The 17,510-nt window shown below is 44.2% G+C and overlaps 1 protein-coding gene across 2 annotated transcripts in view; it reads right to left on the bottom strand.

Moving 5' to 3' along the window:
• Anapc5 (anaphase promoting complex subunit 5) overlaps window positions 1-16,910 on the bottom strand; it is a 31,062-nt gene extending 14,152 nt beyond the window's left edge. For both annotated transcript variants that reach the window (XM_059248773.1, XM_059248772.1), the window contains exons 1-7: window positions 16,603-16,910; window positions 11,674-11,753; window positions 10,917-11,026; window positions 9,872-10,055; window positions 8,534-8,600; window positions 3,980-4,081; window positions 2,997-3,187 (exon numbers count right to left, since the gene is read on the bottom strand). In XM_059248773.1, coding sequence (XP_059104756.1) covers window positions 2,997-3,187; window positions 3,980-4,081; window positions 8,534-8,600; window positions 9,872-10,055; window positions 10,917-11,026; window positions 11,674-11,753; window positions 16,603-16,773 — 905 coding nt within the window. In that variant the 5' untranslated portion in view covers window positions 16,774-16,910. The remainder of the gene's footprint in view (window positions 1-2,996; window positions 3,188-3,979; window positions 4,082-8,533; window positions 8,601-9,871; window positions 10,056-10,916; window positions 11,027-11,673; window positions 11,754-16,602) is intronic.
• Between the last annotated feature and the right edge of the window lie 600 nt (window positions 16,911-17,510).

Consider the following 17,510-nt stretch of genomic DNA (forward strand, 5'->3'; position numbering starts at 1 on the left):
CCGGCCCCAGGAGCAGGAAACATCCACTGTGGAGGCAGGGACAGGTCCTTCCTGGGGGAATGTCTAGGAAAGGAAATGGCTTTCCTTGCTGCTTCTAAAATGTTTTTCCCAGCTGTCTCCTGCCAAGAGAACAGCAAGGAAAAGACCAAGACTTTACTTTTCATTAAGTTACTTTCTGAATTGTTAAAAACAAAATCAACAACAATAACAACAAAACATTATGAGCAGCTGCTACAGTATCATCATTAAAAAAAAAAAAAAAAGCAGTTTTCAGAAGCATTCTGAAGATTCCTATTTCTGGTCATTTTTTTCTGTCCACTGAAAATCAGATGGTCCCCCCCAACTTCTCAATGTCTCTGGCAGTCCAGCCAGCTATCCTCAGCCCCGATGAGCTAGCACCTCTGAAAACACCCCATTTGCAACACTCCACTAACTACTACCGTGGGGTGCCCTCTTAACCTGTATAATTTTATTAACCACCTCAACAAGCGGCACAGGCCATGCCTTCCACTCTGGATTTCCCAAAAGCAAACGACAGGAAGAGAGCCCCACTAATGCCACCACTGGCACCTCCACGTAAGAACCGAAGTTCCCGGATGCCATTTACTTAAGGAAAACACGCACAGTGACTTTTCTTCCACGCCAGCACAGCCGCACAGGTGTGATGTGAACTAGGTAGTCCTGGGCTTTCTTCTCAATCCTGGTCAAACGGAAAAGCCAGGGAACTTTTCACCTGTTTCGCTTGTCTTTCAAACTGCTTTCCTGCTGAGCAGACTGTAATGCCCTAGATCGTGGGCTACTTGAGAACAGGAAGCACACACTCAGACACAGGGCCTCAGTTACTATCACTCCACTGAACAGCAGATGGCCACACAGTGCCAAGCTTAGGAAAGAAGAGTCTGAGAGAACCATACAGCAAGACAGCAACTTCCAACACAGAAACTTCAAAAAAGTCAAGCAGACATTTTCAGTAAAAGAACTCAGCTTGGTGGCACAGGCCTGTGACCAGGCTGGGCTACATGGGACTGTCTCACAAAGGCTAAAACAGAGCAAAAGGCAAGCTGGTTTCACATCTGAAGTGCTCTGTGATGCCTACTTAGTTTTCCCAGACAGAAGCAATGGCCTCCTACACTACTCAGAGTGAACGCCAGAGTCTGGCACCTGGTCTCCATGACCAAATGCTGACCCTGTCCCCTTCCACTTCTCCTCACGTACAGAGCCAGGATGTACACTGCTCAGAGAAACCATAAGCTCCTGCCTTGGACCCGTCTCACTGAAGTGACCATTCCCTCCAAACACCGGCCCAGGCCCTTGGCTTCCCTAAGTCTGTCTCCAGTCTCGGGCCGGCAGGCTGCAGGCAGGACTGACCGAGACACTGGCACCTGTGCACGTGCACACACCTGGGGCGAGGGCGCTCCTTCCTCCAGCAGTGGCAACTCTAGCAGCAGTTCTCACTGGTCCAGTGTCTGTACCACTCTGTACCGCTCCCTCCCTCTGCACAGGGAGCGAGCGTCACATCAGCGTTTCCTGTTCTCACTCTGTATCCCTGACACACACAGGGTGCCTAGGCTGAGGTATACGATCAGTAAACAGTCAAGAGTCCATCACTATGGGGCCAGGGACAGAACTGTCAGCAGGGTGTGCCTACTTCTAGGGTCAATCACCGCTACCACGTAAACCGTAGTGCTGGTGTGTACCAGAAAGCCCAGCATTAGGAGACAGAGGCAGGAAAATTACAAGTTCAAGGTCACTCTTAGCTATGTAGCAAGTTGGGGGCCAGTCGGAAAACCTGAATCTCTGTTAAGAAAAAGAAAGGTCTTTGGGGCTGGAGCTGTTGCTCAGTGGAAAAGTGGTTATCTAACATCCATGGGGTCCCGGGTCCCAAATCTAGCACCCTCAGAGGAGTGAAAAACCAACCAACCAACCAAACAAGAAACCACACTTGATAAAGAAGAAAAAGGAGTTAGCTGTTGTAAGATATTACATAATCGTTGGTGTGGAGTATCAGTCTGTGGCCTGAATCTCCAGGAGGACATCCTGCTCTGGACTGGAGCACCACAATGCTCTGAGGGTCTGTTCAGCAGTGCGTTTTTCTCAGACTGTGTCTGGTAACTTGCGGCCACACTTGCCATCAACCTAACCCTCCTATACGGCCTCCTCTACAGGAAGATGTCCACACACGTGCCCTGACTACAAGTTCTCATGTATTTTCCACAAAACAAAATAAACAGACAATAAAGCCAGGTATACACCAAAACAAAACCAACCGGTTTCACCTCACGGCTTCATGAACTCATGCAAAAGCGCACAGTACTTCCAGCAAGCTACACAGTCTTCTACCAGGAGATGTAACTTTCCTTTAGCTTTTTAAATACTGAAAATAGCTTCTGCAGCACCATCATTATGTCCAAAAGTCCTTTTGGGAACCCTTGGCCTAATGACCTAATTTCCTCATCCCTAAATGTCTTTGTTGTTCTTAGAAGTAAAAAAACCAGGATCAGGCACTAAAACATGCACTACTACATTGCGACGCCAGGGGGCATACTACTAAGGAGGATTTTCATTAACTTGTGTTTCAGTGTAGAAAGGTTCACTCTGGAAGCTAGAAACAAATCTAGAAAAATCTTAAATCAGTTTCTTTCTTCATTTTAAAATAAAAGTGCTTGCTGTTCTGTGACAGAGACTTGTGGGTAGCCCAGGCTGCCTTGAGCTTACAGCTGTCCTCTGACCTCCAACTCTTGAGTGCTGGGATTACAAGCACGTGCCCCCATGCCTCAAGAGTGGTCTCTGTTCACTTCTGAGACGGGTCTCACTACGCAACCCTGGCTGGCCTGGAGCTTGCTGTGTAGACCAGGCTTGTCTCGAGGTCAGCAATGCACGTGCCTCTGCCCGAGTGCATCCTCACTCCACCTGGCAACGGCTCATGTTTTAACACACACTGCAGCTAACACCGAGGAGCTGGTCTTCCGTGTCGGCACGGACAGTCTAGAACTTACTAGTGGCCGAAGCGGCAGTGCAGGGCGGCCAGGTTCAGAGCGGCGTATCTCAGGCTCCGGCCGTAGCCCTCTTCCCCGTTACTTTTGCCCTCGGCTCCCGTGAGAATCAGGCGGTCAAAATAATGAAGGAGGCTGTGCGTCGAGCTGAAAACGTCTTGAACACGGAGGTTGTTTAAGTAGCTGAGGTAATGCTAAAACAAAGAATAATCAGGAGTCTCATGGAAGCCAGGGCGCCTCTTAATCTTTTCTTCACAGGCAAAACAAAAGAGATTCCAGATACCGGACAGACGACAAGCAGCAATCCCATTAGGTGTTTGCTCAGGTTTATCCTGAATACACGGGCTATGATGGCTGTGTTAGACCCTCGAGCAACACAGAAGGGCAGCACACCTCCCCAAATTGAGAAACTAAGGAACACTGAACTAATGAAACCCTGATTCAAAGTTAATCCTTCTAAACATCCAACTGAAGACAGAGTAAGACTAGTATAAATTAGCTACCAAGTTAATTCTTGTCCCTTTGCTTTGAATCACAGAATTCAACCACTCTCCTAATAGGCAGATCTCAGTTACTGGAAAACCAAAGAGCTGTTTGGACAGAGAATCAAATCTGATGTCAAATCAAATATCATTAAGAAGGTCGCAGAGTAATAACACACTTGATAGAGAATTAAATTATTGGATATTTAATTTTTAAAAGTACTCACAAAAGGGAGAAAATATTTCTTTTAGCCCCAAAATGTTTTTATTAATGAATTATTGGAGATTTATTAACCTCCTGTCCAAAGCCACACCCACGATGTGCGAGAACACAGTGGCAGGCCTCTGCCCGGAGACGGTGGGAGAAGTCTGCAACCTGGGCCTGCTCTTACCCTGCCAACAACGTGATTTCCTTTAGAACCTAGAATTTGTGTGGCTATCTGACTGACTGAACAGCATTGACCTTTCTTTGCAACCCAACAACAAATTCTGGAAAAAACTCACTGCTTCAGCAAAATCAGGATTAAATTTCAACAAGTTGTTCAATTCTTTTTGCAAGGAGGCCGGGGTGAGGGCTTTTGTCTCGTCATTCTTCAACAAAGCAGCCTGAAAATTAAAATGACAACAGACTGGAGAGGGAAGGTCAACAAACAGGGGGTCCCGAGGAACTGATGTAGCCTGATGGTTGGCGTGTGCCGGCGTGCACAAACACAAACACAGACACACACACACACCAAAACAAACAATCAAAACTAGATTAACTCAAGATAAGAACCAGTCAATAACTACTCAGATCATGAAGGGCCCTTATGGGAATTTGAGTTATTCTAAAATCACTGGGAAATCAATAAAGGGATTCCCAAAGAATCGTTTAAGGATTCCCAAAACAAAACAACAAAAACAGTAGGACCCAGTGGTATGCCTCAAAGGCACCCTAGGACCCGTGTCTCTCAGTCTCACTGGTGCACAGCTGGAGGTGGGTCCATTTGTTCCGACAAGCATTCCCACTGGGATGTGTAACTCCCAGAAGCCAATGGGGCCAATCTGGGACTTAAGTATCTAGACCTATGAGTCAAAACAAACCCCTCTTTAGCTGATAGTAGTATATATTTCCTATTTCTTTGGAGTGGCACAGAGCTGGCTATTACATAATGTAAAAAAAATAGTTATAAGATTTTTAAAAACAGTTTTGCTATGTAGCCAGCCTGGTCTCACACTCAGATCTGCCTCATCTGCCTGCCGAGCGCTGGGATTAAAGGAGTGATCAACACACCCAGCCATGTTAAATGTCTGCACTTAACTGGTTATGCAGCCAATAGGTTCCAATTTTATACAGGCGACTTTTTCTACAAGTAGGAGTTCTTCTGGTTCTTTCCTGTTTTGGGAACATGCTACACAGCCCTTGCTGATCTCGAACTCGTGATCCTCCTGAATGCTGTGATCAGCAATAATTTTCAACTCCCACCCCCCCCCTTTTTTTTTTTTTGAGACAGGGTTTCTCTGTGTAGCTTTGCGCCTTTTCCTGGATCTCGCTCTGTAGACCAGGCTGGCCTGGAACTCACGAAGATCCAACTGCCTCTGCCTCCCAAGTGCTGGGATTAAAGGCGTGCGCCACCACCGCCCGCCCCACCCTCCCCTTTTTAAGATGGTCTCTATGTCCCCTGACTTCACTATGTACACCAGGCTGGCCTCAAACTCATAGATTCCATTTTTAATTATTTTTATCATTACAAAAAAAAAAAAAAAAGCCAAAAAATATGAAAAGGCTACAAAAGAAATAAGTTAGTAATATTATCAGCTAATAATAAGATTATGAATAGTTTAGTGTATCTTTTTTCTTTTCTTTTTTTTTTTTTTTCTTTTCTTTTTTTTTCTTTTTTTTTTTTTCTTTTCTTTTTTTTTCTTTTTTTTTTTTTTTTTGAGACAGGATTTCTCTGTGTAGCTTTGCGCCTCTCCTGGAACCTGCTTTGGAGACCAGGCTGGCCTCGAACTCACAGAGATCCGCCTGGCTCTGCCTCCCGAGTGCTGGGATTAAAGGCGTGTGCCACCACTGCCCAGCTTTTTTTTTTTTTTTTCTTGAAAGGATGGCCTCAATCTTTCAATCCTCCTGCCTCATCTTCCTAAGTGCTGAGATTACCAGTGTATCACCTAGTTACAGTAGGATGTTTTACCCCAGTATTTTTCTCCCCGTGTGTGATTATAGGTATGAAGTTGTGTATAATACCCTAATCATGCAATCTTAGCACTTGGAAGGCAGTTACAGGAAGATCAAGAGTTCCTGGGTCACACACTGAGGCTTTGTCTAAAAAAAAAAAGGAAGTAAGAAAAATACGGTAGCTCATGCCTGTAATCACAGCATTCAAGATGTAGGGAATCCCTGTCAGTGTGAGGCCAGTCAGCCCTATACAGTGAGACCCAATCTCAGCGGGGTGGGGGGGGGATACAAGAGCAGGGGTAGGGGGAATGGTGTTCAGTGCTTTTCCAGGAGTCGGGTTCACTTCCCAGTACCCAGCACATTTCAGCTCACAAGCACCCATAAATTTGAGTTCCAGGGGATCTGCCACCCTCTGCTGGCCCTCACAGGCACTGCATGCATGTAGTTCACATACATGCAGGCAAAACATCCACACCCATAATGAAATAAAAAATTAAGACAAAATAATGATATAATTTTACTTTCTTTTTTTAAAAGAGATTTATTTATTTGTATTCTATGTGTTGCCTACAGGTATGTGTGTCCACCACATATGTGCAGTGCCCACAGAGGCCAGAAGAGGGCATCAGATCCCCTGGAACTGGCCTTAGAGGTGGGTTTGAATGGACATGTGGGAATGTTAGGAATCCATCCTGGGCCCTCTGGAAGAGCAGCCAGTGCTCTTAACCACGGAGCAGTCTCTCCAGCCCTCCTTCTTCTTTCCACATAATAATATATGATGAACTTTGTTTCATCATCAAACGGTCTTTGAAAAAGATTTCTAAAGTAACATTGTTAACTCTTTCACTCACATTTATTGCAAATACTTCCTCCATTTTGTTGTTTGCCTTTTAATTAAGTTGGAGAATATGATGATGACATGCAGACATTAAGTTTTATGCTGAAATTCCAAGTATCTCCTGCATGTTGTCTTCCAGAGCTTTTATGTTCACAAAGACTTTCCCCACCCAGAGGCAGTTAAAACTTAATATGTAGCTCCTCCTAGTCTAATTAACAGCATTACCTATTTACATGGAACCCTTTCATTCATCTGTGGGGCACCGGGGCATGAGGAGACTCAGAGGACAAACATTTCTTCCTCACAGCTAATGTGGCCAGTCATCAGTTATGAAACCCAGGCTCTACAGTCAAGCAATTCTATATGAAATTCACCTGCAGAGGTAACTCAATTATTTTAGAGCAGGCTATCCTGGATTTCACAGAGATCTGCCTACCTCTGTCTCTACAGCGGTGGAATTGAAGGCATATACCACCACATCTGCCCCAAATTCAAATATCTTTTTGATGGCAGGAAATTATGAACAAAACAAACAGGTTAAAAAGTTAAGATTCTGTTTTGTATTAAAATAACACAGGAGAAAATATTTACTTTATATTAGTACAATAATGAAAATCGGCGGCTCAAAGCTGTAATTAGACACATCTGGAACAACATACACCAGGATCTGCAACTTGAAATGCATCAAAAAATAAAACGATGGCTGAAGAGCTGGTTAAGTGGTTTGGTTAAGAGTGCTAGCTGCTCTTCCAGAAGACCCAAGATCAGTGCCCAACACCCACATCAGGCAGCTTACAACCACCTCTAATTCTAGCTCCAGGGGATCCAATGCTTCCTTCTAGCCTCTGAGGGTACTGCACCCATGTGCACATACCCACACACAGACACACATATACACATAATTAATTTTTTTCACTAAATTAAAAAAAAAAAAAAGATGATTTAAACACACTGGTAATCCCAGCACTCAGGCATTTGAGACAGGAAAACTCTGCTCTTAATGCTAGTCTAGGCAACACAGTGAAACCCTAGTACTGCTCCAAAACACAAAGTCTCATTTTATCTGGATAGAGCATGTTAAACATTTTACAAACAGAGCAAAATATAACCGTAGACTCCAGAGAATAATTACATGGGCGTTTACTATACAAATCTTTTGCTGGGTGTGGTGGCTGAAGCTTATGATTCGACTTCTTGAAGGCCAAGACAGGAGAACCGGCAAACGTTTGAGCTAGCCTGAGCTACAGCATGAAATCACATCTCAGACTAACAGAAAGCCAACGGTGAGGTATGTGTGGAGGTCAAAGGAAAACTTGTGGGAGGCGGCTTCTCTCTTCTTCCTGCTGTGTCAAGTCCCAAGGCTGAACAGGTCATTAGGCTTGGTGACAGCCCATTTACACACCAGACCACCTTGTCTGCCTCTGCGTTTTTCTTTACGTTCATGTTTGAAAACGTCAAAAAGACAAGGTAGGTAGGTATGCAGCCCTCTGTAATTCCAGTGCTGGAAGGGCAGGCAGGGAAGGATCCCCAGAGTGAGCTGGCTAGCTAGACTAGCAGCTTGGCAAGTTCTGGATTCAACTGAGAGATCCTGCCTCAATGAATAAGGCGGAGAACAACTGAGAGACACCGGACATAAAACTAGGGCCTCCGCATGCACGCGCGTACACGTGGACCCACACACATCAAACACACCAAACATACACACATACAAGGGGAATGTTAATTGGCGACATAACAGACTGCTGTAGTGCTTGCCTAGTATGCACAGGACACGGGGTTCAATCCCCTCAACACTACAAATAAATATATAACTGCAAAAAGAAAACCGTGAATCGTAATTACTAGGGTATGGGTTATTGGTCACACACCATTATCAAATGAACCTGTATTATAATGATCAGAGAAGAATAAGGGACACAACACAGGAAGGACCTACAGGTATTACCAGGAAAGACGGACAAAAGTAACAGGCACTGCACTTTTGCAAATAAACTTTAATGACAATACAGAACCACCGGACTTAGTAAAAGGAGCAAAGCTCATATATGTTATATAATTAACATACCTGCTGAGAAAGAAAAAATTCCGCTTGTTTTTGGGACAGAGGACCACTGCAAGACACCTCCTCTTCTCTGGAAAATGAAAGCAAAGAAATAAAAATAAAATAGCAGCAAAGAATTACACAAGAGTGAAAAAGATAACATTTACAAATCATGTAAATTAGCCGGGCGGTGGTGGCACACGCCTTTAATCCCAGCACTCGGGAGGCAGAGGCAGGCGGATCTCTGTGAGTTCGAGACCAGCCTGGGCTACAGAGTGAGTTCCAGGAAAGGCACAAAGCTACACAGAGAGACCCTGTCTCGAAAAACCAAAAAAAAAAAAAAAAAAATCAAATGAGTCAAGAAATACAGAAAACTAAATATTTTATTATTATTATTTCTTTTCCTTTTTTTTTTTTTTTTTTTTTTTTTTTTTTTTTAAATTTTGAGACAGTTTCTCTATATAGTCCTGGCTTCTGGCTGTCCTGAAACTCACTATGTAGACCAGGCTAGCCTTTAATAGAGATCTTCCTGCATCTGCCCTCTGAGTTCTGGGATTAAAGTCTTGCACCACTATACCCAGCCTGAAACTTTCTCTCTCTCCCGCTCTCTGTGAGAATGTGTGTGTGTATGCGTTTATGTGAGTGAGTGAGAGAGAGAGAGAGAGAGAGAGAGAGAGAGAGAGAGAGAGAGAGAGACATGTATATAAGTGTTTGTGTTTGAGGCCAGCCAGGGATGAGTTCAAGCCCAGTATAGACTATACATAATGAAAGCATGTGTCCAAAAATTAAAATAAATAAATAAATAAATAACAACTTATGGAAACCTACAGGGATGTAAGCTAATCTTAGAACACTTTATAGAGATCTGGATGTGTGAAAGTCTGTGCTTTAGGAGATCCTCAGGAGCTCTTCATGAACAGTCACAAGTTCCTTCCTTCTCAAGACTGATGCAGTTGCTTACCAGGGTAGCTAGCTGTGTCCACAGGAAAGAACTGCACTTCAACCTTAGAACTCTGAGTAGAGTTTAGCAAGGGACCTCTCCCAAAGCAGGAGCGGGGCTCAGAGAAGCCCTAGGACAAAGACAATTCCCAGGGCAGATAACAACGGGCCACCTGACAGAAACTGTGTCCCTCAGCCTCTGCCATTGAAACCACACCCTGACCTCACTCTTTCCCCCATGGACTGCCCACCTCTGCCTCCCACCAGCCAACCCAAGCCATAGGGTACGACATCTTGGGCGCAGCCTGTGAGCCAACCTCCTGGATCCCCAGGGACAGAAAAGGGACAGCCAGCTCGTACAGTCTGAAGCGAAGCGGTTAAGTTGTGTCACTGGAAAAGGCCCGGCCAGGAAACCCCAATCACCTGACAGACACGTCGAGATCCTCTTTCTCCATCTGTCTCTCTGCATCCTCTCTATCCATATCAGCGTCTTCCACAGTCTTCTTCTCCCCATTCTGGAAGTACTGCTGGAGGGCGGTGTACAGCTTAAACACTTGACTGAAAGAAAGCTTACTGTAGGCCAAGATCATGTGACGCAGAAACAGACCTACAAAAGAAGACCAGAGACAGACGGGAGCGTTAGCTGACACCCGAACACAGGCAGTGACGACCGGCCAGCTCTCCCCTCAGGAGAATCACAGGCATTGGCGGGTGCTGCCCTCCTCCTGGGGGCTTCTTCCCTCATGCTTTACATTCAGGGCTCAGTCCTCTCCCATCTCCATCCCTTCAAGCCTCTGTTTGCTCCACAGCTGTCCAAACTCTTGGAAACTATCATATTTACTATTTGTTCCAATCGAAAGCCAAGAAGTGATTACATTCTCGTATTTACTGATTTACTTTTTTTTTTTTTTTTTTTTTTTTTTTTTACCATCGGCCACCCCTCTTCCCAGCACAACGTAGTCTCTGTGAGAGGAAAGTCTACATCTACCTGGGCAACAGGAGGTCAATGAACAACTGATGTTGAGTAACAGAAAAATGACCATGCAACAGAGCCAGAGGCGAGGGACACAGGTAGAGTTAGTAGAAAAGGCATCCAAGAAATGCCATGTGCGCACACACTGCAAATACTGGAGCAAGAGTGTGGTTTCACTTACCTCGCGTCCTAAGTCTGGCTGGTGACCCCCACTTACAGTTGCACACTACAGGCAAGTGGTCCGCAGGACTGTGAAAAGAGCTGGGAAACCCTAAAGACCCCAGAGCCAGGCTAACTACCATAGATAAAACAGAGGTGCTTCTCCACAAGCTACAGTTAAATACAGATCCAAACAGTAAGGCAGTAAATACAAACCACAGCATAGCCAAGAGCCCTATTCTGCTTGTTCATGTGCACCAGAGGAATGACAGATGCCCCTCGGAAAGCGGCTCCCTTCAGTGAAAACGCTCTCTGCTCTTCTGAGAAGTTTCATACCTACTACACTTGTTTTGTGAACCTCTGGTTCAGTTCCAGAAAAAGAATCTGAAAGGTCATCAAAAAATTGTTCCATATCCTTCAATTCGCCTTCAGCCATCAGTTTGATTCTGAATGAGAAAATTGGGGTGCATGTTTTAGGAAGGCCCATTGAACATCCTCCACGTTGCATATTCCTGAATTACCGACAACAATTCTGATTTAAACGTTATTTCAAGGTTTGTATAAAGCTGTGCCTTGTAAAACAAATTTTATAATCCACTTAAAATGCTACTCTCATATTCCTCAAGAATATCATACATTGTTCCCTTTCTGGTCATAACATTTGTCAAAGTAAAAATGGAATTATCTAAAACAAAAGGAGGTAATTCCATATAAAATAATACATGGGAGGGGGGAGAACATATAAATCTTATGTCTAATGTTATATCTAATCCACTTTAAAAATTTTAAATAAAGGAACTAAGGAAAACAACTCCTCAAATGAGCATAACTTCATTTCTCCATGGATCCCAGCTAGCTTCCAATGTGCTTTACAGCCAAGGAGGACCTGGAACTGCTGTTCTTTCTGTCTCTACCTCCCACTGCTGGGACTACAGCTTCATACCACTATGTCTAGTTTAAAGTGCTGGGGCTAGAAACCAGGCTTTGTGCATGGGGGGCAAGCAGTTTACCAAGAAAGCCAAACCCCATCCCCTAACTCTATCTTTTTGAACATCTTAATGACCACCCACTCCTTTGCAGAAAGAACGTTTACCTGATCTGCACTGAATTTGCCAGCTGAGGACACGATTCTTCAATTAGCTTGTACAGCTTTGACAGTGTGATATCTGGGCCCTGCATAAAGGAGAAATAGGAAGGTTAGAGACAATGGCCAAAGATCTACAGACTGACTAAGAACTACAGAGTCATTTATCAATCATTCCAAACAAGAAATACAGAATCAGGATTTTCCTGATTACCTAAAACACCAAGAAATACTTCACATTTGTGGATTGTTTTTGTTTATTCAATGGAATGGTCTAAAAAGACAGACAGTGTAACAGATTTACAGGACAAGGCTTTCTTTCCTCTAGCACTCTATAAACACGAAACCCTGTGGCTTTTCTGAGCCTGTTTCCTTCATTAGTTAAATGTCCTTTGTTTGTGGCAAAAGTTGAATGAGCTAATGCAAAGAGCTCTGTACACTGGGAAGCACTATACAAAGGTGGGTGCACTAGCTCTCATGCGTAAAAACATTTTATCCTTTCCCAAATGCTGCGAGCTGCAGAAATATGAAGTAGGGAGCTGAAAAGATGGCTCAGAGGTTAAGAGCACTAACTGCTCTTCCAGAGGTCCTGAGTTCAATTCCCAGCAACCACATGGTGGCTCACAACCATCTGTAATGAGATCTGGCGCCCTCTTCTGTGTACATAATAAATAAATAAATCTAAAAAAAAAAAAAAAAGGAAATATGAAGTAGGAATTCAGCAGACTATGGCAAAGGCTATCAACCGGGAAGAGTTAAGGACTCTTCCAGAGGATAAAGCCAAGACTCAAGGAGTCTTGGTGACATTGGCTTTTGAATATATTAGCCATTTCCTGCAGTGAATCTCTTGTGTGCTACTGCAGCTTTCCCACTTGATTCTTCTCCCAATAACTTCTAACAGTGTGGCTGATCATTCTTTGAGCACAATTTCCCTATACAATTGGAGTATTTGGATAACATCCCCAACTGTGCTGACAGCAGTCACAGCCAGACCCCTAACTTCAGACCTTTCCGTAATTATTGTCATTAGCAACATCTGGCCAGGACCATCTGCAGACCTAAGCACTTTATCTGACATACTTCCCAGACTTTCTAAGAACAGACTGCAGATAGATAAGCAATCAGACTATCTGTTAGTTCCTGAGAGAAGGTAAAAATTTACAATGAGACAACTGCCCAGGCCAGGCAGATGTACTAATTAGCTTAACCCTCCTTTTTTCCAAGTGTTATCTCTAGTTCTAAAGATCTCCCTTTAACAATTAACTCAGACATTCTTAGTCATCAGAGAAATGCAAATCAAAACGACTCTGAGATATTACCTTACACCTGTCAGAATGGCCATGATCAAAAACACTAATGACAGTCTATGTTAGAGAGGATGCTGAGCAAGGGCAACACTCCTCCACTGTTGGTAGGAGAGCAAACTTGTGCAACCACTGTGGAAATCAGTATGGCGGGTTCTCAGAAAATTAGGAATCGATCTACCTCAAGACCCAGCCATACCACTCTTGGGCACAAGGAATGCTCAATCATACCACAAAGATACATGCTCAACTATGTTCATAGACGTGTTATTCATAATAGCCAGAACCTGGAAACAACCTAGATGCCCACCAACTGAAGAATGGATTAAGAAAATGTGGTACATATACACAATGAGTACTACTCAGCAGAGAAAAACAATGACAGCATGAAATTTTCAGGCAAATGGGTGGAACTAGAAAATATCATCCTGAGTGAGGTAACCCAGACCCAGAAGGACAAACATGGTATGTACTCTCTCATAAGTGGATACTAGATGTAAAGCAAAGAACGATCACACTACAACCCACAGATCCAGGAAGGCTACCTAGCTGGGAGAACCCTAGGAGGATGGTGTCTTATAATAAGTTTTGGTTTCGCCCAATCACTGGGCAAGCTTTAGTGAAACACTTCACTATTAGGATAAGAATTTGGCCGGGCGGTGGTGGCACACGCCTTTAATCCCAGCACTCGGGAGGCAGAGCCAGGCAGATCTCTGTGAGTTTGAGGCCAGCCTGGTCTCCAAAGTGAGTTCCAGGAAAGGCATAAAGTTACACAGAGAAACCCTGTCAAAAGAAAAAAAAGAATTTGTACCGTATCAAGCTGATGAAAGAATATGCTGGCTATACTTTCAGGAGGGGAGGCTAAACTCTTTTTAGATTATGGATTAGCCTATAGAAAAATGTCTTTCATAAATCAAACAGTGAAAGGGAAGATGAATAGGAATCTCACTTATACAACTTAAGTAAAACATAGCCCTCTGGACAGATGAAGATAGGTTTCTTCTGTATCCCAGAATCTAATCAATATTTATATGTATAATTCAGCTATTATTTGGCTTAAAAGGGCTTATTGGGAAATGTTATCATTTTTATTATTTTTTACAGAGAAAATATTTTCCAGTTTCAAATAACCCTGGACTTTTGAATTATAACCTGTTTTTATGTTCAAAAAAAACAAAACAAAACAAAACAATTAACTCAGAACAAAAAGCTTTTACGCCGGGGCGGTGGTGGTGCACGCCTTTAGTCCTAGCACTCGGGAGGCAGAGGCAGGAGGATCTCTGTGAGTTCGAGGCCAGCCTGGGCTACAGAGTGAGTTCCAGGAAAGGCACAAAGCTACACAGAGAAACCCTGTCTCGAAAAACAAAAACAAACAAAAACAAAAAAAAGGGCTTTTACTACACACCAGGTACATCTAGCTGTGACACAGGTTGCCTAGTTACTGAGTACACTTCCCCCACCCTGCCAGAAAATGGCGCAGTGAAGATAAGCTTGGACAGATGAGGCTCCAAAGGAAAAAGGCAGTTTTATTTTCACTCGCGACTTAGTGACCTACAGACTCCTAACATCTTACCTAACCACGTCTGAGAATACAGTTTGAGCACATAAATTCCCTTTTCAATCTATTAACTGAATTTAGCCCTTAGTTAATTCATTCCCCATCAGTCACTTCCCTTTTGGGTTGCTAATGACAGCTGACAGTTACTGCTCTTTGTGTGGCTCTTATCACCCCTCCTTTTGACCCTGAGGGAATTCAAGCCTGGAGACCTTGCTTTGGCCACAGTATTGCTGATTGCATGGGTATATAACTGTAAACCTCAGAGACTTGGAAAGAACTAAGATGGAGAACCGAGCCGGGGCAGGACTAAGATGAGAGAACCAAGATAGGACATAAAGAGAACAGCACAAAAATGAAGAGAGAATCAGGCACGAAAGGAGCTGAGTAGGAGAGCAGAAAAGAAGCTGTGTAGAGAATTGACTCAGAAGAATAAAGTGAATGGACTAAAGAGTTTCGTGTACGTTTAACATTTAACATCCCTCAGATTAATTCACCACTGGTAGCGTCTCTTCTGGAACTCTGGGGAAATTATAAGGGGCTGGACCTCTATAGTCTTTGTTACCCAAACTCTGGAAGGAAGGAAGACTGAACCTAGAAACAGTACCTTACGGGGTACAGCGTAACTCAACCTCAGATAGCTGAGGTAAAAGCAACCTCAGCTATCATGGTTATAATCAAGATGAGGTCTAAAAATGACACACTGCAGTCATTTTAGAAAGTTAACAGTGTTCAGGACACTTTAAAAGTGGTAACCCAGCAAATCTACTTACTGGGAAATTGTATTTGATATACATTATTTTAAAAGAGTCTGTATAGCCGGGCGGTGGTGGCGCACGCCTTTAATCCCAGCACTCAGGAGGCAGAGCCAGGAGGATCTCTGTGAGTTCGAGGCCAGCCTGGTCTACAGAGTGAGTTACAGGAAAGGCGCAAAGCTACATAGAGGAAACCCTGTCTCGAAAAACCAAAAAAAAAAAAAAGAGTCTGTATGTTAAAACAAAGACAAACCAAAAAAACCTTCAGAAAGTAGCAATTATCAAGGTCTTTTTCAAACTACTACTCCCTGGAAAAAAAGGAAGGACAGAAAGGAAGGCAAGGAACTGCAAAGCATGGAGAACTGTCTTTCACTCCATCAGTTGTGGTGGTGGGGGGGTTGTTTTGTTTTTTGTTTTGTGTTTTTTTTTTTTTTTTTTTGGTTTTTCAAGCAAAAAAGAGTTTCTCTTGTAGCCCTGGCTGTCCTGGAACTCATTTGTAGACCAGGCTGGCCTCGAACTCACAGAGATCCACCTGCTTCTGCCTCTCCAGTGCTGGGATTAAAGGCGTGCACCATTGCACCCAGCAACTCCATTAACTTTTGTTCTATTTGGATGTTTTTACAACACTATGTACATCAGTGGAAAGGTTAAACACGAATTAAGAAAGTCAAATGATAAGTAACGGAGTTAAGTCTAGTGGAATGTTATTAGATTAATTCTGTATATACAATAAAACTAGTTGGTAGCTGGGCAAAAAAATTAGAAACAATTCCAAATGGCAAAGAAACCCATCTTTTAAAAAAAAAAAAAAATTAAAAAAGGGTCTAACGAACTTGCTCCAGTCAATGGAGCTACAATCTAAGCCTGCAAAATGAAATAAAAACATCTCCAGTGCCCACTACATAGAATAAAAGTTTGAGCGACACTGTTATGTCATTATTCTATTTATTACACTCCTCTAGAGAGAAGAGCATCTACAATTCCTCTCCTTGTTCTCCAATGCTCAAGATTATGTATGTATAGACCATTTGCCAGAAGACCAACAGAAGGCCTCCCCACAGTCACTCAGGCAGGTGACACAGGAGCCTAAGGAGGCCTGCAAAAAGAATGCATGTCAAGTACCTGCCCATAGTAGGCGCTCGATAAGCTAGAAGTTAAGCTAGAAGCATTCCCGCAATTTTCCCAGATTCCTCTAGAGCAGCGTGCAGCGATGAACCCCCGCCCCACCGAAGGCCCCGGGCTGGACCTTCCCCGCCCCCAGGCCCAGGGCGGGGCCTACAGTAAAGCGCGCAGAAATGGGCGGGAGAAGGTGGACGCCTCTCACCTGCAGCAGGGGCAGGAGCAGCTGGTTGAGCTTCCGCCGCTCCACGAGGCTGACGGCGCCTTCTCCCGTGCGGCCCATCTCGTTCAGCAGCACCAGGACCGCGATCTTATAGGGCGTCACCCAGTCCTTAATGCCAAACAAGTTGGCGTGCACAACCCCGTTGGTCATCATCGGGATGAAGTATCGGCTCCCGTGGACGCTGGCAGTGACAGGCCTGCGAGGCCTGCCACGCGCCGCGCCCACGAGCCGCCTTACGCCATGGCAGCACCCGCCCGGCACCTCGCCCGCCCCGTACTGTTTCCCACAGCAGCGGGTCCTCCGTGGCCCGGCAGGTCTCCGACCAATCATAGACCACAAGGTAGACCGATGGCCAATCAAAATATCCGGAAGGACAGCGAGGGGGTGGGACAAACGTGGTGTTACTAGAAATTGGTTCCCTACAGAAACGCTCAACCAAAGTGAACAGGTTCCTGGTCGACGTGGACAGGGATCTGGTAGAAAGGAAGAGGCAATGCTTGAGGTCAGCGAGGAAGTGGACGGGCTGCGCCTGTATTCATTTAATTTGAAAAGAGGTCAAATTGCATTTTTCCCCCCTTTGGCGATTCTAGAGGTTGAACACGAAGCCTCGTGTATGCCAGGGAAGCTCTCTAACAAAGACCTTCATCTGAAGCTACTCCCCTCCCCTTTTTGAGACAAAAAGCTTGCTAAGTAGCTCAACCCGGCCTCGAACTTGTGATCGTCCTACCTGTCGACGACTACCACAGTAGCTGAGATAATTCCAATGCTCTACCCTGCCTAAATGACATTTTTAAATAATTGTGTTAAAAACCAATGAAATTAAATTGGCATCCTTAAGTTATATTTTCAAACTGGATATGGTAGTCCCTACCTCTTATACTAGCACTCAG

The sequence above is a fragment of the Peromyscus eremicus genome, chromosome 23 (assembly GCF_949786415.1).
Source record: "Peromyscus eremicus chromosome 23, PerEre_H2_v1, whole genome shotgun sequence".
NCBI lineage: Eukaryota > Metazoa > Chordata > Mammalia > Rodentia > Cricetidae > Peromyscus > Peromyscus eremicus.